Raw genomic sequence first — 22,202 nt, 5'->3', positions numbered from 1 at the left:
AATGATTACTGCATTTACCGTGGAGATGCGGTTACTCTCTTCCCTTCGACACAACCTGTTCACAAAACGTAAAAGCGAGTTTCAACTCTCAACCCGGGCTGCGGGGAGGTCGCTGGGACGCCGCTGCCGTTTACGCCCCCTCCGCACAGGCGCACACGGACCGAGGCAACTATTTAAATAAGGCGCTGCCGTCTCATTGGCGGGGGCTGCTGCTCATCGATTGGCTCTGTCTGGAGGAGGGCGGTGCCGGAGGTAACCATTGGTGGAGGCTGGAAGTTTAAACCGAGGCGAAAACCCCGCACTGAGTCGCTCCTCTTCTGAGTGCGCGGTTTCTTTTTTCCGAGGGCGTCGTCTGCTGGAGAAGGAGAGGGGCGAGTTCGCGCCCACGACCTCACGGCCGCCGCGAGGAGAAGGGGTCGGCTCAAGGCCGGCGTCCCGGCTCCGGGAGCAGCCTCGTGGGAGCGGGGTTAGCACGTCCGGGCGGGGTCTGGAAGCTGCCATGGCGACCCGGCGAGCGGGGCGAAGCTGCTGGGAGGTGAGTCCCGCCGAGCGGAGGCCGCTGGCGGGGCGGCGGGGCCCCGCGGCCGAGGGGGAGGCGGCTTCGCCGCCCGTCCTGTCCCTCAGCCACTTCTGCAGGTCTCCCTTCCTCTGCTTCGGGGATGTTCGATTGGGAGCCTCGCGGACGCTGCCTCTGGTCCTGGACAACCCGAACGAGGAGGTGGCTCAAGTGACGATCTCCCACGTCCCGGCCGCCGACCTGGGCTTTAGCGTGTCGCCGCGCCGTTTCGTGTTGCAGGTAGGTCGTGGGAGGGGCGTGCCTCTGGGGTGATGAGTCCTGGAAAAGAATCAACAAGAGCAAAAGACCCAGAAGAGTAGTCAGTCCCTTTCAATCAATAACCGCGGGTGGGTCCTTGACCCATACAATCGGCGCGCGCGCGCGTGTGCGTGTGGGTGTGTGCGTGTGCGTGCGCCACATCCGAAACGCCAGGGCAAGCGGTAATTTGGACGGTGACAGCACATCTACACGCGCGCACTAAGCATCTTTAGAAACGTTCTTTTTTTTTTTTTTTTTTGTCCTTTTTGAGACCGGCCGCACCGCGCTCAGCCAGTGAGCGCTGTGAGCGCACCGGTCATCCCTATATAGGATCTGAACCCGGGGCGGGAGCGCTGCAGCGCACCCAGCGCCGCACTCTCCCGAGTGCGCCAGGGGCTCGGCCCTAGAAACGTTCTTAATAGACTTATTTATTAAATAGGCAAGCGTTTTCCATAGACTTCAGGTGGTACGGAGTACTCTTGCAGTTCTTAATCAGTATGTGGCACTTTTTAAAAACACGCTTATTTTTTAAGATTGCCAGGAGTACATTGGTTAGAGCGGCTTTTTTTGATTGCTTCCTATTAACCATTTTAATGTGCATTTTAGTTTTCATATGTGTCCTTAGAGTCAGGGTGACTACTTTTTCTGGTGAAATAGTGAACTTCGTTTCGGTTAAATGTCTACAGCAAAAAGCAAGCAAAAACAGCCTCCTCAGGGTTGTTTCCAATATGCAAGTGTGGTGTGTATGCAAAGTTTTGTATTTTAATCTTTTTCTTTGCTGTCAGTGTAGTCTTAATGGTGCATCAAGTTTAATTTTTGTAAAAGTTGTTTTAAAAACCTCCCGCGTAGCTTTTACTGGCATTGCATTGGCCAGAGTAATCTTCCCATCCCCACCACCAAAATCTAGAGAATTTATGTCTTTTATTTTGACTGCTGTGGCCTTTCTATTGAGTAAAAGTTCAAAGTGTGAAAACCTTTAGCTGGGGAGGTCTGAACTAGTTGGCTGATAATCATTTCACGGGGCAGTAAGAAGGGACTCTATTCTGAGGTCCGTTGACTTGTGTGTCACCAGTGGCTTATATACACTTCAAGAAGTGCCTGACCCTCCCCTCTGTTTTATGAATAACTGCCTGCTTTCCTTTCTGTGGAAAGATAGATTTCACTCCTATATACATAATATTTTTACTTATTTTTTTGTTGTAATGTGGAACTAAATGTTTTGTTGTTGTTTTTAGAGTAAATCTGTTTTATAGAGTAAAAATTCACAGTTTTTATCTTTTAAAACAAGCTGCTTATGATGTTATATGGTTTCTCCATTAAAACAAAGACTTGTCTTTTTTACCTGAAAAACGAGAGTTTGTTTTGTCATGTGAGAGTTTTGCATTTGTCAGATTCTATCTATCTGACAGGCTGTTTGAGAAAGATTACATTAAAGTCTGATTTTGATAAAGATTAAGTTAAAGTTTGAATTCTGCAATCACTGCCTGGATTCTAATTACTAGCTGTATGACTTTGGCGAAGCTTTCAGGACATTGGTTACTTCATCTGTAAAATGAGAATAATCATAGTACTTGCTTCCTAGGGATGTGAGCATTAAATGAGTTATGTAAGATAAGCATACATACCTGGAGCACAATAATTTTTTAACAAATATCAGCATGATGTGGACTTTAGAGGAGTTTGTGGGAAAAGGGAAATTAGCTGATCGTCTTTCTATTTCTTTTTGAATAAAGTCTTCATAATACAGGGTCATTATGTTTGAAATACAAGTCCTGTATCTAAAAATACTAGAAAAATACAATTAAATTTTTTAAAACCACTCAACTAAAATAAAATGATTTGGAGACTATCTGTTCCATTGCTTTCATAAAAGTACAATTGTACTGTACTTGTATTTTGGTGTGAGCTCTCTTATTACTAATGACTTTTTTCCTTGTAATGAAATGAGTAGATAGGGTAGAAAAAATATATTTGACTTCTTAAATGCTATTAGAGTGCAGAGTGTTGGTGACTAACAATTATTGATCCTCCACTATATTCTAAGTTGTATATAATTTGTTTCAGTTATTATATAATTACTGTTGTCATAGTCATTTAAAATGTATTCTTTTGATTATAGCCTAAAGAAAAAATTGTTATTTCTGTTAATTGGACACCACTTAAAGAAGGACGAGTAAGAGAGATTGTGACATTTCTTGTAAATGATGTTCTGAAACACCAAGCTATATTACTAGGAAATGCAGATGAGCAGAAAAATAAAAAGGTAATGTTTTAATCATTCTGTGGTTTACTCTAAGAAAATATTTAACAGTATGTAAAAATTATTTTGATAATAGGCTTGAATTAACATACATAATATTGCTTATTTAAAGGTAATATTCAATAACTATCAACTTAATTGGTATACTTTGCTTATTTTTGTAGAGGAGTCTTTGGGATACCATTAAGAGGAAGAAAAAATCAATCTCTTCACGTCACAGCACAAGGATTTCAAATATTCAAAATGTTAACAAAACATTTAATGTTTCCAAAAAAGTTGACAGAGTTAGGAGCCCACTACAAGCCTGTGAAAATATGGCTATGAATGAAGGCTGTTCCCCAACAGAAAATAATTCTTTAATAACCCTTGAAGAAAATAAAATACCCATATCACCTATTAGCCCTGTTTACAAAGAATGCCATGGTGAAACTTGCTTGCTACTTTCTATTCGTCGATCTACTACTGACTCATCTCTTCATGCATCTGAAAATGAGGAACTATTAAAAGTAGAAGATGCCAACGTTTCACAAGATTTTTATTTTAATGAGAAAGTCATAACTGAAACTTCCTTTAATTACGTAAATGTTAATGAGCAAAGTGAAGAGAGTAGTAAACTTACTCTTACTCCAAACTATACTTCAACTTTGAACATTACACAAAGCCGAGGAAATTTTCTAAGTCCAGATTCGTTTGTAAAGAATAGCCATGCAGCTAATAATAAACTAGAATTAGTGACATGTCTTTCTTCAGATGCATTTATGAAAGATAATTCAAATCCTGTGCATTTGGAATCAAAAACTGTACATGAAACTTATCAGACAATTTTAAGTCCAGATTCTTTCATGAATGATAATTATGGACTAAATAGGAATCTAGAACCAGAGCCAATTAATCCCATTTTATCCCCACATCAATTTTTAAAAGATAATATGGCTTGTATATGTATGTCTCAGCAAACATGTGAATTATCACCATTATCAACAGAAAATTTTCAGAGCCCACAGTCTCCTCAAGATTGGAGAAAAGATGAAGTTTTGCCATGTATTCCTGAATGTCAGGGTTCAAAAACTCCCAAACCTACTTTTGAAGAACTTGTAGAAATGAAGTCAAATTACTACCATTTTACAAAACAAAATCATCCTAAATTTTCTGCAGTTCAGGATATTTCTAGTTTCAGCCACAGTAAACAGCCTAAGAGACGTCCAATACTTTCTGCTACTGTCACTAAAGGGAAGCCCACCTATGCCAGAGAAAACAAAACTGAGATTAATAAACCAAATGCAAAAAGATGCCTCAACAGTGCAGCAGGTGAATGTGAAAAAGAGGCTTTTCATTCTCATCTTCCAATTATAGATCCAGTATTGAGTAAATCTAAGAGTTATAAAAATGAAATAACTTCCTCTCCGATGACAGCTTTAGTTGCTCGTAAAAGAAAGAGTGATGGAAACATGGAAGATGCAAGTATGCAGGTTGCGGTTGCCGAGCAGACAGAAGTGCGAGGAGGCAAAAGAATCCATTTTTCTCCTTGGGAGTCTAAAACTTCGACTGTTAAAAAAACAAAAGAGGTGATAACACCCATCTCAATACGTATTAGCAACAGAGAGAAATTAAACCTGAAGAAGAAAGCTGGTGAGTCTTGTTTATAAAATCTCTAAAGAAAGTATAGGTATAAATGGCATTTTTTCTGTTTCTTTTGGTTTAATAAATCTGTTACTGATAAGCCTGTATTAGCTTGCAGTGTTCATTTACCAATTTGTTTAGTGAAAGATTTGGGGGGGGGGGTCAAATGTAGCATGGAGCTAAATTCTGAAATAGTTGTGATCCTGTCCGTATTTAAACTTTTGATGTTTTGTTCATCATGAGTTTTATGCATTTATTTTGATTTTTTAAAACTATTGCATTCAAATATTTATCTTAATTACTGAGTTTTTTTTTCACGTCCCCTTAAATTTTACTCCCAAGTAAAGTACTTCATGTGCCTTGCCATGTGCAGGCACTGACTGGAAGGCCCACTGAAGTGCCTGTACCCCATAATGCCATCTAAAGGAATGCGGAAGACACCTTTACATATGCTGTGTTCCTGGTGACATTACCTCCCATAGCCTCTGCCCAGCCATTAATTAGGAATGAAGTTAGGGCCCCAGAGTTCTGCATTCCTTTAGGAGAAACCTCATTGTTCTTTTCCTAGTGTTCACAGCTTTACCACCACTGTATACTTCCAGAATAGTCAGGACTCATCCCATCATGCCATTTTAACCCAATTTGCCTCATTTGACAATCAATGTTCAGGCAGGAAAATAAACCACACTAGTTATTTTACCAAGATAATTTAAAAGAATCCTAGGACTCTTAGGAAATATATCGCACATCTCATATCCCTTTGAATATCCCCTACTTTGAACCATTTTCTCTATCTCTGAAGCTCTTTAACACCTTCTGAGCCCTCTGGTCTCGCTGTCCTTCAGTAGTCCTCTCCTTTCCAAACACTTCCTCACTCCCTCACCCTGCTGAGACCTGGCGCTCCCTGAGAACTCTGCTTTCACTCCAGTCTCTAGTTGTGTCTTCTTTTCTCTCCTACTCTGTGACCTTGAGCTTCCCTGTGGGATCATCTCATATCTACTTTTTGCTTTTTATATCTACTTCCAAACTGTTAATTTTCCTTTCTTCCTTAAAAAGAAACAAACAAAAAGCAAACAATGACAAACTCACTTGAACCTCATCTTCCAGACTATCCCAGTCCTATCCCTCCTTAATATGAGAGATTGCTCTCGAGGTTTTGTATGTGGCTCATGATATTTTCTCCAACACATGATATTTTTACTATCGAGATGTCAAGATCCGTGTAGAAGATCCTTCCAATACCCTGGCCTTTTAGTTCCAACCTGCTTAGGTCATGCTCTCCTAAAAGCACCTCCGTCTCCAATCACCATCTCTGTGACTTCAGCATTTCCTTTAGAAGCCCAACCTCAACACTTTTTTTTTTAACCTCAACAATTTTTATACCCTTCCAACACCTACAATTCTTTAATCCACCGCTGTTTCTACAGCCCTCACCCCTGACATGTCCGTCCTTTCCTTAACAGCGTGGGTTCTATAACTCTGTAACTTGTGCTTGTCATCACTTCATTCATCCTCTTTCCCTTTATTGTACTTGCCCAGCAAATTACAACCCCAGTCCAATCTAACTTTGCTATATAGGCTATTTCATCCCTTTTCTCCTAAAACCTGTCTTTTTCCTCTCGTGATTGACAATAGTAGCCAACATTTATTGAGCATTTTCTCTGTCAAACCCAGTTTTAAGTCCTTTACTATTACCTCCTTTACTACTTAAAACAGTCATACAAAGTAGATGTTATCATTACTGTGGTTTTACAAATGAGGAAACAGATGCATTGAGGAGTTGTGTAATTTGCCTAAGTTCACAGTGTTAGTTAAGTGATAAGGCTGGGACTCTACACCAGGCAGTGTTTCCAGAGACAATGCTCTGATCCTCCTCTAAGCTAGTGATCTGCTTCCTATTTTCATTCAGGAAATAGAAGTATTGAAGACACCTTTCACACTGTTATGTACAAGATCTACCACCCTACCTGTAGTTTTATCTGCTAAGTTCTTCATTCCTATTAACATCATGAAATGTCTTTACACCTAATGAGATCAGCCTCTCTGCTTGTACACCAGCCCCCATGCCCTTCTACCCAAGGGCATTGCTTTAGAAATTGCCTTCTTTCTCCCACGTCTCCATGTTTTTGCTCCCTACTAAGCCATTTCTGACTGACATACAAATATGCTGTTGTTATTCCCATCTTAAAAAACAAAACAAAGAAACCAACAAACCCGCTTATCCTTTCAGTCTGTGCTCCATTCTGTTTTCTTTTAAGCAAAATTGGAGAGAATCTAGTTATTTACTTTGTGGTAATTCACTGAGTTATATAGTTTATTTGTATCCTTTTCTGTGTAAAATTATACTTAGATTAGAAGGTGTTTTATAGAGTAAAACATTTTGCAGGTTGCTTTTACTAGCTGTTTTCAGTTCCTCCCCTGTTTGCTGAATCCAGTTCCATCAGTTTTGACTACTCCCCTGAAACTTTTCCTGCCAAAGTCATCAATGACCACACTGCTAAATCCAGTAATTATTGTACCGGCCAGCCCCCCACCCCCAAAAATCAATAAATTAAATTAATAAATTAATAAATTAATCCAGTAATTGTTTTCAATCTTCAACTTGAACTGTTAGCAAACTGCTTGATAGTTTGAACCTCTACCTTCTTGGAACACTCTGTCTTAACCATCTTTACTTTCTCCTGGTTCTTTTCTTACTTCACTGGCTGCTTCCTCTCAGTTTTTTTTGTGGGGTGCTTTTCACTGCCCCTAAACCTGGGAGTGCATGAAGTCTTAGTCATGGGACCTTTTTCATATTTTTACTCATTTTCATAATGATATCCTGTCTCATAGCTTTTAATATGATCTGTACATGTAGGCTTCCCAAGTTTATTTTTTCAGGATGGACCCCGAATCTGTAGACTCATATATCCAACATATGTTTCTACTTGACTGTCTAATGATATTATTCACGCAATACCAAGACCTTGCTATCTTCCGTCCCCAAACAGGTTCTCCTGTTTTGAGCTCTGATCTCAGTAAATGATATCTCTATATTTCTCATTGCCCAGGCCGTTGGAATTGTCCTTAATTGTGTTTCTCTCCCACCCCTTCTCTATAAATTCAGAAATAGGTCTGTCTGATTCCAGACTCAGTTCATCAACAAATCTTACCTTCTCTTTCTTTCAAATATATTCAGAATCTGATCACTTCTCACCACTTCCAATGGCACCATTTGGGCCAGTCTTTGCCATTGCAGGGTCTGCAAATAGATCTCCTTGTTTTCACTGTTGTTTTCTCTATAGTCTATATTCTACAATACAACCGGGGTGATACTTTTAAAATATTAGATCCTATTACTCTTTAGTTCCATACCATCTAATGGCTTCCTGCCGTACTGAAAGCCAAAGTTCTAACAATGGTTTACAAGGCCCTTTAAGATCTGTATTACCAGCATCCTCCTTCCCACCTCACTCTTATCTTTCTCTCCCCCTTGCTAACAGTGCTCCTACCACTTTGGCTTCCTTGAAACCTCAAACGTGCTCTGTCCTCTGGGCATTTGCACTTTATTATTTCCTCTATCTGGAATGATTTCCTTCTCCAACTTCATCGTAATATCAGATTCAAAAATGCCAGTAGCTTGCCCAAGATCACAAAAGCTACTAAATACGTAGAGCCAGGGTTTAAACTCAGGATTACCTAACTACAAAGTAATCTTTCCACCGTATCTTGCTGTACTATTGAGGTTTACGTGAGAGAAAAGACAAATGCAAGGTTTTTATTTGGGCAATGACAAAAGATGACAGTGATGAAAGGCACAGTGGGATTCACTGGCCTCAAAGTTGTGATGTGCCGATGTATGTAGAGGCCCTGGGTGGTATCCAACATACAGTGTTCTTACCCCCCTGATAGGAACCTTCAGTGGCTCTCCGCTGTTGTCAGATGATTTGTAAACCGTTACTCTGTCATTTAAGGTCATCCTTCATGTGATCTCTACTTATCCACCCTGCTATCTTATTCCAGTATTCTTCAGCATTGTAGCCATGTTAGTCTTCTTGCCATTGTGTCAGTGTATCCTCTTATTAGCATTCATGTCTGTTCTCCTATTAATTCAAATCCTTCACTTATTTCCAATACTATAATTAACTTTCGTTAATTCTGTTTCCTAATGAATTTTCCTCCAGGTTCATTTCCTTAGCAAATATGAATACAGCTTATGACATTTTGTACCTACCTTTTAACTCTGTTACTTTGTTTGTACTGTTTCCTATAGATATGTTCTGATCAAATAACAAATCTTTCTATTGTAAGGAACTTATCTATTTTGAACTCCTACAAGGTATGCAATAAATAATAGTTGAATGAATGAATTAGTGAGTGAATGAATGAACAAACAAACCACTGAAGTGTTGACAGTCGAACTTAACATTTGCTTGAGGCAGACACCTGGTTTAGACTCTGCTGGATTTAGAGAGAATTGTACACATTTAGGTGTTTGATTTATGAGCCTATATGACAGCCAGGCAACTCACTAAGAGTGACTCTAGCTTATTCCTCTTCTGACAAACCTAGGAGAACAGAGAAAGAAGGCAGTTTTTTTACATGCATTTATTCAACATTGATAAGGTGCCAACTATGTGCTAGGCATTGTTCTATGCTCTATGGACACAGGGAGAAAAGGTAAAATTCCTATCCTCAAGTTGCTCTCAGTCCTGCCCAGGAAATTATGCAAGCATAGAAGGCAGAGGCTTAGTGTGAATGACAAGATGTGAGATGGTTCCAAGAAAGTCTTCCTAAAGAAAAAAATGGTTCCAGGCAGAGGGACTAGCTCTCAAAATGAGGAATTTCTTCTCAGAAATTTATTTTTAAAATGTTTGAATAAAAAGAACCTTAAAACCTAATAAGTATTATATTGCAATTTAGTCATGTTCATTATTTTTACAATTGGTATAGATTTGAGATCCCTCAAAAACAAGGGCAGGCAAATTTTTTTTCTAATGGTACAGATAATAAATATTTTAGACGGTGCAAGCCTTTTGATCTCTATCACAAACTACTCTGCCGCTCTAGAAGGAAAACAGCCATATAGACAAGGTGCAAATCAATTAGCATGACTGTGTTCCAATAAAATTTTTTTATGGATACTGAAATCTGAATTTCATATAATTTTTGTGTGTCATGAAATGTTTTTTTTTCAGCCATTTGCAAATGTAAAAACTATTCTCAGCTTGTGGATCATATAAAAACACTGGGCTGGACTTTGCATGTCGGCCATGGTTTGCTGGCCCCTCCTGTTATTAGCTCTTTGCTATATTTAGTAGCAATATATGCTGGGTGAAACCTGCTTTTAAAAGTGTGAACTGCTGTCTTGTTAGGTTATTTGCTGCTGTGACTTTGATTGCATTACGCAGTCACCTCAGTCACCTGGGCTACATACCCGGGCATCAGCCTGTTCTCATTCTCCATCACTTTCCTAGTTAGTTGATAGGGCTTGTTGCTTCTACTATTAAAATAACTCTCCTTTCCTTTGTCTCGTCACATCTAACTTGGGTTACTGTCATAGCTGTCTTGATACCCCATTCATTTCATTGTCCATACTGTTTCCTTAAATATAAATGAGGGTATTACTTCCTGCATTAAAAATCCTTCACTGGCATAGTAGATGCTTTGAAGTGATTAATAATGTAGGCTCTGGTACTTAAGTGCCCAAGTTCAAATCTCTGCTGCTTACTAGTTTGTGTGACCTTAACCCAAGTGGCTTAATTGCTCTAAGCCCCAGTATCCTAATTATATAAATTGTGGATAATAATAGTACACTCCCCATAGATTTATTGTGATAATTGTATGTATGAGTAAAAGACTGTGGTCGTGCCTAGCACAAAGTATTCAAATATTAGCTGCTGTTATTATATTTAATATTTTTAAACTCTTCCCTACATCCTCCAACCTCTTCTTGTATGTCATTTTTCACATGTATTCTTTTCTCCATCTTTATTCAGTTTCCCTTCTAGGAAGGCTCTTCCACCCTTTGAAAACTTTTTTCGTGCTAAACTGAGAACTGCCTAAGAGCTGGGACCGTATCTTTCAGTTCTGCATATTCTCAGCACCTTGCATAGCCTGGAATATATGCATACAAGAAGTTGTGGTTGAATCTGGACTGTAGCTTTTGTAAAAATACAATAAATTGTGGTTTATGGTCTGTAACATTCAGGTGTTGGTTTTATTGACTACTGAGTTCATAGCATTAGTACCTGGGGCATAGTAATTATTAAGGATTTGCTAAATGAATATAATTGTGAAGAACTCAAACTCTAACTTTCAAATCAGTTATCTATTCAGGGAACTTGTTTTATTTTTTAATGATATTAATTGTTTTCTAATTTGTTGTAGATTTATTAGCATTCAAGACTCCTATTTCTAAAACAAACAAAAGAACAAAACCCATTGTTGCTGTGGCGCAGTCCAATTTGACCTTTATAAAACCATTAAAAACAGGCAAGTGTTTATATTTTAACTCTCTGAAAAAGTGACATGGAATAAAACATTACTTGCATTTCAAATGGAAATGAATTGATCTTTTTGTTGTTGAATAAAAGCCTTGAAGAACTGTTAAAGTGTGTATTCAAATTACAATTAAAACATTCCATCAGACTTTAATGAAATTGACTTACAGTGGTTTAGGATTTTGAATTAACAAGGAAATATTGCTTTACCTTTTCCCCTTTGCTTTGGTTGCATTTTATACCCGGAATACTTTTAACTCTTTCCAGCAAATAGTGGAAAGCAAATATTGTTCTGTGTTTTAAAGATGGTTTTGCTAGTAAAAATGGCCTTTTGCTATATATTGTATAATAATTTAAAGGAAATTTTCTTATATAATAATCTAATTGTATTCTTAGATATTCCTAGACATCCAATGCCATTTGCTGCAAAAAACATGTTTTATGATGAACGCTGGAAGGAAAAGCAGGAACAGGGCTTTACGTGGTGGCTAAATTTTATATTAACTCCTGATGATTTCACTGTAAAAACAAATACTTCTGAAGGTAAACATTAATTAATATTTAAATTTAATAATATTCTTGTTTTAACAGATTAAAATTTTAACATGATGTGTCATTCTTTAATTATGCATACTTTGTTTATTATATTATAGTTAATGATGTGGTTCACTAGTGCATTGGCCTAAATGCTAAATGTTTTGTATAGGTATGAATTTTTACCTGCCTAGATTTATATACATAGATTTTCTGTATTGAAAGTACTAGGATTACTGAAATTTACTTTTTCTTTTTGCTTTTCATTCTCTCTCATCAGCCAGTGCAATCAGTTCTGTGTGGCCTGACCCTTTGGGCATATATTGTCTCCAATGTCAAGTGCCTTAATTTAAGAAGTTTGTAGGAAAGCTATAGGATTATGAGGAATCTGAAAACCAATTTATATGAGGAATTTTTAAAACATTTCAGTATTTATTCTAAAAAAGAGAAGACTTAGGTGTGGGACAAGGTGGAAACATGTTGCCCTTCAATCGTTTAAAGGGCTTTCTTCTGAAAGAGAAGGAAATATTTGTGCAGCTCTTGTGTCAAAGTTGTAGGGATTGATTTCAGCTCAAGATAAGGAAAAATCCTTGTAAACATTTAAATTGTCAAATCATCCCATAGGCTATTTTTTTAAATGGTGATTTCTCTGTTGTTGTAGTGTTCAAACAGACACTTGTTTGTATTTGTCAGAGAAACATGCATAGGATTTCTGAATTAGAAAGGTCTTTGGATTAGATGATCTGTAAGATTACTTTTTTTTTTTCCCCACAAAAGGAAACAGCCCAATTTTCAGTTCTCTTCTTAAAAGTGTTTTATAAAAATTCAAATTATAGCTCAACATTTAAGTGATTTTAAAAAAAATCACATTCCTTAGAAGCTTAATTTTTTTTTTTAGTTAAAAAGAGTATGGAAACAGAAACCAGTTAGGAGTCCATTTCATTAGCCTAGATTAGGGATAATAATGTTTGAACTTGTGTGATGGCAGAGGTTGTGAGAAGTGGTTAGGCTTGGGATACATTTTGCAGGTAGAGCTAACAGGTTGCAATGATAGGTAGATTGACCTAAGATAGTGAGTGGTGACATGTTTATTTTGAAATACAGACAGAAGTAAGCTTGGAAGGGAGTGGGGAATAGATTCTGTTTTGACTGTCTTAAGTTGCATTTTATTGCTGAATTTAAGAGTACAGAGAGATTGTTAACCAGAAGTATTTTCCTTTTTTTTCCCCCCCCAGTAAATGCTGCTACTATTCTTTTGGGAGTGGAGAATCAACATAAAATAAGTGTTCCTAGAGCACCTACAAAAGATGAAATGTCTCTCAGAGCTTATACTGCTCGGTGTAGGTTGAATAGATTACGTCGTGCAGCATGCTGTTTATTTACTTCTGAAAAAATGGTGAAAGCTATTAAAAAGCTTGAAATTGAAATTGAAGCTAGGCGGTTAATTGTTCGAAAAGATAGACATCTCTGGAAAGATGTGGGTAAGAAGACTGCAGAAATCTTGAGATTCATTCTTTAAAAACACTGTAGATTTTATATTTCTTATTTTCCCCAGCTTTTTGAGGTATAATTGACAAATAAAAACGGTATGTATTTAAGATGTAAAGCATGATGTTGGTATATTTATACACTGTGAGATAATAGCCACAGTCAAGCTAATTAACATATCCATCACCTCACATTGTTAACTTCCTGTGTGGGGGGGGGGGGTGAGAACTTTTAAGAAGTGCTTTCTTAGCAAATTTTAAATATCCAATACAGTATTATTAAATATAGTCACCATGCTGTACCATAGATCTCCAGAATTTATTCATCCTGCATAACGGAAACTTTTACTCTTTGACCAACACCACCCAATTTCCCATGCCCCAGCCCCCGCCTTTTTCTCTGTTTCTATGAGTTCCACTTTATTTTAGAGTCCACATGTAAATGAGATCATATAGTATTTGTCTCTCTGTCCATAGCTTATTTCACTTAGTATAATGATTTCCAGGTCAGCCATGTTTTCATAAATGAAACAATTTCCTTCTTTTGCAAGACTGAATAATATTTCATCGTGTATATATAACCACATTTCTTTATCCATTCATCTGTTGCTGGATCTTGGCTATTGGGAATGGTGCTGCAGTGAACATGTGGGTGCAGATATCATTTCAACATGCTAATTTCATTTCCTTTGTGTATATACCCAAGACATTTTGTATTTCAAAAGTAAATATACATATTTTAGCTTTACTGCCTGAAATCTCACATACTTGACTATGATCATAAATATTTAGGAATAGAAGTGTATTTATTTATTTATTTATTTATTTGTCTTTTTTGTGGCCGGCCGCACCGCACTCAGCCAGTGAGCGCACCGGTCATCCCTATATAGGATCCGAACCTGCGGCGGGAGCACTGCGGAGCACCGCACTCTCCCTAGTGCACCACAGGCTCGGCCCAGAAGTGTATTTCATTTAAATTATTTTATATAAGCCATTATTGGTTTTTTCCCATTGATAACCCCTCCATGAAGTTTTATTTATTGTCTTCATTTGATTAGCAGTCTAAGCTTACTTGCTTTTGCCCATGCATTTCAGGAGAACGCCAGAAAGTTCTGAATTGGCTGTTGTCATATAATCCTTTGTGGCTTCGAATTGGCCTAGAGGTAAGCATAAGTTTTAATTTTTGAAAATGATGTATATTTTTTTATTATATGTTTTTAATAGAATAGATTCTAGTAAAATATGGTTTTACTTATAAAAGTTATAAAGTCATTTGGTTAGCTTGACTTATCTTTCAGTATAAAATGTGAGGTCCATTAATAAATGCTCATTAGGTACATGAGCATGTACATTAGGCCATGCCATTATATGTTATTGCCATACTGTTAAATAGCAATTTACCTGTATAATATCTTAAAAATACATCATTTGGTGCTGGATGTAATGATAACTATAGTAAGTTCATTTTTAAACATTTACAAATGAAAAGGCTAAGCTATTTTAAATACTTTTTCTAATCTAAATCTGTTTAAAACCCAATGAGTTTACCTTTCCTGGCCTCAAGTAAAGAGAAAGTTAAAAAAACAAAAAACACAAACACCAGTGAGGTATGTGTTATTATTTCTGCTTCACTAATGAAACAGAAGCTTATATGTTAAGTGACTTGTCAAATGCCAGTGATTATTCAGGATTTGAACCCACACCAGTCTGATGCCAAAGCTCAGTCTTATCGTTTTGATGGAGTACTATTCATAAAAATGTCGTTGGGATTTGCATTATTTACATAGTACTTGGCTCAGTGATATCTAGACTGTTAAAACTAACTGAATTAGAAAGCTACAACTAGTAGTTAGCTGATAAAAATATGCTTTTATAAAAAGAATTCTTTGTTCTTCTCTTTCCTTTAGTCTTTTACTAGTATTCCTTTATATTTTTTCTAGGTTTCTTACCTTCCAAATGTGGGATCTCCCATTATTTCAGTTTATTTCAGGATTTGTAAAGAAGAGTCTTTGGGCGTAAAAGGGATCTTTGCAATACTCTGGCTTTTATGTACCAATAAATTGAAAACCAGAGAGAGCAAATAATAAGCTTACTGTAATCACACAGCTTTTTAGTGTCATTGCTATAACTTCTTATTTCAATTCCAGTACCCTTTCCCTTTCATTAGTCAGCAGATTGCATATCAACTGGCTCTGCTTCACATGTCAAATAATTCTGGAACCTTTTTTGGGGTGGGGGATGTACAGCTCACTGGTATAGGGACTGAACCCTGGACCTTGGTGTTATCAGCACCATGCACTAACCAACTGAGGTGACCAGCCAACTCTCCCCCCTTTTTTTTCTTTTTAAAATTTTTGGAACCTCAATTGAAGTAAAGCCTCCCTATTTGAGACACAACTTTTCTGTGGCAAAGGTAAAAAGCAAGAGTGTTAGGTAGCAACTTGTAATGCTTTTTAAAACTTCTGCTTAGGTGTAGAGTATTTCACCTCCACCCATGTTATATTGGCTAAAATACATTATTTTGCCAAGCATAAACTAGGCAGGAATGTACTAACCTCACATGAGACAAACAGCAGGTCTGTGGGAGGTGATGGGGATGTACAATCCTTTTCCAGGGAATGGAGGGTGAACAATTGTGAGCAATAAAACATTCTACCTCACTACCACATCTTAGGATTTTGAAAATGGTCATGACCTTTCAGAATTTTAAGATAGTTTCAGAAGCCAAAGAAAAGTAAATAAAGATGAATTTCTCTATTTTGTCAGATATTAATACTTTTACATGCTTTCATCTCTCTGTATTTTGTCAACGTAAGGTTACAGAATATAATTAGATGTGTTTATAGTTTTTTCTAATTGCTTTAAAAAAACATTTAATAGGCATGTTGGTATTAAACTAATTTTATTTTTAAGTCCTTGATTATAAATAGATCTGTGCTTCCCAAATTATTTTCTTAGATGATTTGCAGATGGTTTTCTACTTGTAACTATTAGGAAGTTTTGAATATTTAGGTTTCTGTTGTACTTTCATGATGTACTTAGTGGCACAGTTAGTTAAATTTGAACCTCAAGCCTATGTATATTTGATAGCTCTGTAACTTAAAGGAAAAAATTAAAACGTAAATATTGCTGTCAGATGATTAAGAATTTATGTTAATCCTGAGCTTTGTCTTTTTTCATTGTGGAGGATACCGTATACACTAAAAAATGCATAACGCATGTAAGTACAGTTTAAAGAGGTTATTCAGCAAATAACCATGTCGTTTTCATTCTATGTAGGAAATAGTACATTGCCAGTTTCTTAGAAGATCCTCGTCTGCCCTTCTCCAGTCACATCCCTTTACTTCTTAGAAATAGCATAATTCTGACTTTGGCTTTAATTTCTTCTTTTCAGACAGTTTATGGAGAACTCATATCTTTGGAAGACAACAGTGATATCACAGGGTTGGCTGTGTTTATTCTGAATCGCTTACTTTGGAATCCTGATATAGCAGCTGAGTATCGACACCCAGCTGTTCCCCATCTGTATAGAGATGGTAAGTGTTTCTGTCTACTGTGCATTCTCTCCATACTGTGCATAAATGGCTTCTTGTCATTCTTACTGGTTCTATTTGCATTTTTCTTTCTCAAACTAATCTCAATAGGTCTACTACCCTTTCTTCCTCCACCCCCATTATTTTCCATCGTTTTCTTCATCACTATTTATAATTATTCTTTCCTGTTTGTTTTCTCTACTTACCCTGTACCCCCACTAGGGCTCTAGGTCCTATGGGGATCATATGTGTTGTAGTTTGCTACTGTATATCTAGCACCTAGGATGTTGCCTGAATATAGTAGGTGTTCATTAATATTTGCTTTTGGGGAGTGATAGGTTGGGTAAAGGGCATAAAGAAAAAATCACGATTTGTAATAATGAATATGCTAATAATAAAAAATTAAAATTAAAAAATATTAAATATTTGCCGAGTATGACCAATTAAATCTCTTGATGTCTCTGTGCCTGTTTCCTCATCTATAAATTGGAAATATTAAATGGTACCTGTCCCATAGAGTTATTGTGAGAATTGAGTGGATTCATACTTGTAAAGCACTGAGAAAAGCACATACTGGTTTATTTATGCTCGACACTACTTTTTTTACTAGCACATTATTATTATCATATTTTAAGGTGAAACTTGCCTTTTACAGATTAACTTGCAGTGCTCTTTTGTACTTTATTTAAGGTCATGAAGAAGCTTTGTCCAAGTTTACATTGAAAAAGTTATTGTTGTTGGTCTGTTTCCTTGATTATGCTAAAATTTCCAGACTTATAGATCATGATCCTTGTCTCTTTTGTAAAGATGCTGAATTCAAGGTATAGTTTTTATTTTCTGTTTTATATTTCATTTTTCCCATTTAAGACATTTGCTTGCTATTATGTTATTTTTTCTATATAGAAAAATATTAGTTTTTCAAATAACAGTACTCTGGGGTAGAATAGGAATGACCGTCTCATTAGTCCTGTCAGTAATTCTAACAGTTCCTGACTTTAAGCACATTATCCTTATTCTTAATTTTGATTTAACAATAAATTAAATTATAATTCTGAGGAATTAATTGTTGGGGAAATTTTTTTCCTAATTTTGATGTAGTATATTATCAAATTAATGCTAGTTTTTGTAATGTATTATTATTAGTAATTTTTGAAAAGGTCTTAAATTGAAAATAACATGCAATTTCTATTATTACTGTTATACTATTAATTTTATTTTATATCTATATGTGCAGAATGATTTGAAGGATTTACTTTTATTGTAAACAAAATTATAATATGAAGTTATAATATATGCAACTTGTTTCTTTATAGGCTAGTAAAGAAATTCTTTTGGCTTTTTCACGAGATTTCCTAAGTGGTGAAGGTGACCTTTCCCGTCATCTTAGCTTATTGGGATTACCTGTTAACCATGTTCAGACACCATTTCATGAATTTGATTTTGCTGTCACAAATCTTGCTGTAGACTTGCAATGTGGAGTTCGTCTTGTGTAAGTATAAGAAATAGAATGTTTTGCTTAATGGAATAGACTAAAATTTTCTGGAAAACATCTTTTTCTGTACTTACATGATATTTCTTGCTCTTCCATGTAATGGAATAGATTTAAAGTTAAAATTTGGGATTTCTCTTTCAGAAAAATGGTGTTAATTTTATGCGTAGATACCTTGTCTCCTATCCATAATTTTATTCCTGCCAGCATGTGACTAGAGTCTGTGGATAAGAACTACTCACATTTCAGAATAGGAATTGCAGAGAACAGGAAAATTTCAAACATTTAAATAACACTTTATGTCAATAGTGGTTTAATGAGTTTCATATCATTTAAGACCATTTTTAGAAGTGGTAAGCTTGTTTTACATATGAGGAAAATAAGATGAAGTGGTAGAATGCCTTGCCCAAGTTTTACAGAGTGGAATTGAGACATAAACTCATGATGTCCCACTTCAGATTATAATATTTCCTCACTAACAAACTGGAGTGCTCAAAATTCGCTTTAGTATGAGTAGTGGGTTGCCAGTTTCTGATTTGGAAGGAATGACATTTAGGATATCTGGAGTGGAGACATTCGTTTTGTTTCTAGGAAACTCTCCAATGTATATTACGACCTTATCAAGGAAGCACATTTGGGATCAAAGAATGAGATATATTTAAAGCAAAGATTTGTTTGTTTGTTTTTTCTGTATTTAAGAAGTTGTTAAGCTTCAAAACAGCCAGTTAAACTTCAAAATATGGGAAGCACAGAGCTAATGGCCTTCACAAAATATCTCTTCTACAGTAAAGTTTTCTAACCTGGCATATTCTTGTCAGGTTTTAAATTGATTATCTTATAGCCTGAATATTGCAGGCAATCTTATGCAAAAATTAAAACTGTCAGAAAACTTAACTGAACAGGAAAGAATTTACTTGGATGCGCTTATTAACTTTTTTGTTTCAACCAGAGATATTTTTAGAGTATAAACTAAAACCCTTATTTCCATCTCTTATAGAGACCAGTTGAAGGAACTGAGAATATTTATTTATTTATTTATTGAAATGTAATTGATTGTACATATTTGTAGGGTACAGAGTTGAATATTAATACCTGTGTACAATGTTAGATGATCAAATAAGGAAAATTAGCACATTCACCATTACAAAATGTAATCATTTCATTGTGTTGAGAACAATTTGACCTCCTCTCTTCTAACCATTTGATAACATGCAGAAAGCTGATTTTAATTATAGCTGCCTAGCTCGACTGTAAATAGAACTTATTTTCCTAAATAGTTATTTTATGTCCATTAACCAATTTCTCTTAACCCCCCACCCCCTTTCCTGCCTCTACTAACCACACTTCTGTTCTCTCCTTCTGAAAGTTCAATGTATTATTGTGATTATTGTTTCCTTATTTCTTCGTCTTTCTTTCTTTGTGTCTCTTTCTTTCTCTCTTAATCCTTTTCTTTCTTATTTATTTTTAGCTCTTACTTATCTGTGAAGATATGCAGTGTTTCTTTTTCTGTGCCTGGCTTATTTCATTTAACATAATTTTCTCTAAGCTCATTCATGTTGCTGTGAATGGCAGAATTTCATTCTTTTTTATGGCTGAATAGTGTTCATTGCATATATATACCACATTTTCCAGTCATCCATTGATGGACATTTAGGTTGGTTTCATATCTTGGCTATTGTAAGTAGACCTGAGGTAAACACAGGAGTGCAGGTATTCTTTTGAAATGATGATTTCATTCCTTTGGGTGTATACCCAGCACTGGGATTGCTGGATCATATGGTAGTTCTATCTGTAATTTGAGACACCTCCATCCTGTTTTCCATAACGGCTGTACTAATTTACAGTCCTACCAACAGTGTAGAAGGGATCCCTTTTCTCCACATCCTTGCCAGTATTTGTTATTCTCTTTTAGATAATAGCCAGTCTAACTGGGGTGAGATGATATCTTAATGTAATTTTGATTTGTATTTCACTGATGATTAGTGATGTTGAGCATTTTTTCATGTACCTGTCAGCTATTTGTATGTCTTCCTTTGAGACAGCTCCTTTGCCCAATTTTTAATCTAATTATTTGTGGGGGGTTTTTTTACTGTTAAGATATTTGAGTTTCTTGTATATTCTGGATATTAATCCCTTGTCAGATGTATAGTTTGCAAATATTTTCTCCCATTCTGTGGGTTGTCTTTTCACTCTTGTTGATTGGTTTCCTTTGCTGTGCAGAAGCTTTTTAGTTTGATATAATTCCATTTGTTTATTTTTTCTTTTGTTGTTTGTGCTTTTGAGGTCTTATTCATGAAGTCTTTATCCATCCGTACATCCTGAAGTGGTGTTTCTTCTGTGTTTTGTTCTGGGAGTTTTATATTTGCAGGTCTTTTATTTAAGTCTTTAATCCATTTTGAGCTAACTTTGGTATATGGCAGAGGTAAGAGTCTAGTTTCATTCTTCTGCATATAGATGTCCAATTTTTTCAGCATCATTTTTAAACAGGCTGTCCTTTTCGCAATGTATGCTCTTGTCACCTTTGTTGAAGATCAGTTGGCTATAAGTATGTGGATTGATTTCTGGGTTTTCTATTCTGTTGCATTGGTCCATGTGTTTGTTTTTATGCCAGAACCATGCTGTTTTACTATAGCTCTGTAGTATAATTTGAAATCAAGTAATGTAATGCCTCCAGCTTTATTTATTTACTTATTTTTTGCTCAGGATTGCTTTGGCTATCCAGGGTCTTTTAGTGTTCCATATGAATGTTAGGATTGTTTTTTTCTATTTCTCTGAAGAATGTCATTGGTAGTTTAAGGAGATTGCATTGAATTTGTAGATTGCTTTAGGAAGTACAGACATTTTCATTACATTAATTCTTCTAGTTTATGAACATGGAATTTGTGTCCTCTTTTATGTCTTTCACCAGTGTTTTATAGTTTTCACTGTAGAGATCTTTCATCTCCTTGTTTATTACAAGGTATTTTATTTTTTGGCAACTATTGTAAATGGACTTCATTCGTGATTTTTTTTTTTTTTCTACTAGTTCATTTTGGTGTGTAAAAATGCTGCTGAGTTTTGTATATTGGTTTTGTGTGTGTGTGGTTTTTTAATCCATTCAGCCAGTCTGTGTCTTTGAGTGGAGAATTCAATCCATTTTCATCTAGGCTTGTTATTTAAAGTATTGTCTTATTAGCATTTTATTGATGTTTGTATGGTTGTTTTACATATCTTATCTTTCTTTCACCTTATTGCTCATCTTAGGTGTTCTTTGTTTTTTTGAGGTTGTATGTTATAGTTTCTTTCTCTTTCTTGTTTGCATATCTGCCTTACCAATGCCATTTGTTCCCTCTCATGTATTCATGGTGGTGATTGACGTTCTTTGGGTTTCAGGTGCACAGCTCTCGTAAAGCTGGTTGTGTGGTGTGGTGAACGCTTGGAAATACACTATTTCCCCTTCATTTCTGAAAGATAGCCCTCTGGGTATAGCATTCTTGGCTTGCAGTTTTTTCCTCTTAGTACTTTGAATATATCATCCCATTCTCTTCTGGCACATAGGGTTTCTGATGAGAAATCTGCTGTTAGTTTGATGGGGATTCCCTTACAGGTGACTTGATGCTTTTTTCTTCCTGTTTTTAGGATTCTCTCTTTGGCTTTGACTTTTGACAGTTTGATTACAATGTGTTTCAGAGAGGACCTTTTGGGTTGAATATGTTTGGAGATCTTTGAGCCTCTTGGATCTGGAAGTCTCTGTCTCTCCCAGTACCTGGGAATTTTTCAGCTATTATTTCATTGAATTGAATTCCTTTTCCTTTCTCTTTCCCTTCTGGAATAGTTTAGATGGTTGTATGATTAAAGTTGTCTGGTAGCTTTCTTAGATTTTCTTAATTTTAAAAAATTCTTTTTTTTTTTCCCCGCTTGGATTATTTTGAAAATACTGTCCTTGAGATCAGGAATTCTTTCGTCTGCTTGCTCTATCCTGTTGCTTAAGCTCTTAGTTGTAT

General features: G+C 36.2%; 1 protein-coding gene across 1 annotated transcript in view; it reads left to right on the top strand.

The window, feature by feature from the left end:
• Nucleotides 1–264: 264 nt before the first annotated feature.
• Nucleotides 265–22,202, top strand: part of ASPM (asp (abnormal spindle) homolog, microcephaly associated (Drosophila)) — a 65,750-nt gene continuing 43,812 nt past the window's right edge. The window contains 10 exon segments of the mRNA XM_008588757.1: nucleotides 265–796; nucleotides 2,934–3,077; nucleotides 3,239–4,703; nucleotides 11,064–11,168; nucleotides 11,573–11,719; nucleotides 12,946–13,191; nucleotides 14,293–14,360; nucleotides 16,592–16,733; nucleotides 17,421–17,551; nucleotides 18,044–18,219. Coding sequence (XP_008586979.1) covers nucleotides 500–796; nucleotides 2,934–3,077; nucleotides 3,239–4,703; nucleotides 11,064–11,168; nucleotides 11,573–11,719; nucleotides 12,946–13,191; nucleotides 14,293–14,360; nucleotides 16,592–16,733; nucleotides 17,421–17,551; nucleotides 18,044–18,219 — 2,921 coding nt within the window. The 5' untranslated portion in view covers nucleotides 265–499.

Source organism: Galeopterus variegatus, unplaced genomic scaffold (genome assembly GCF_000696425.1).
Source record: "Galeopterus variegatus unplaced genomic scaffold, G_variegatus-3.0.2 Scaffold5021, whole genome shotgun sequence".
Classification (NCBI taxonomy): Eukaryota; Metazoa; Chordata; class Mammalia; order Dermoptera; family Cynocephalidae; genus Galeopterus; species Galeopterus variegatus.
Note: the sequence above shows the minus strand (reverse complement) of the source record. Positions and strands in the feature narration are given on the sequence as shown.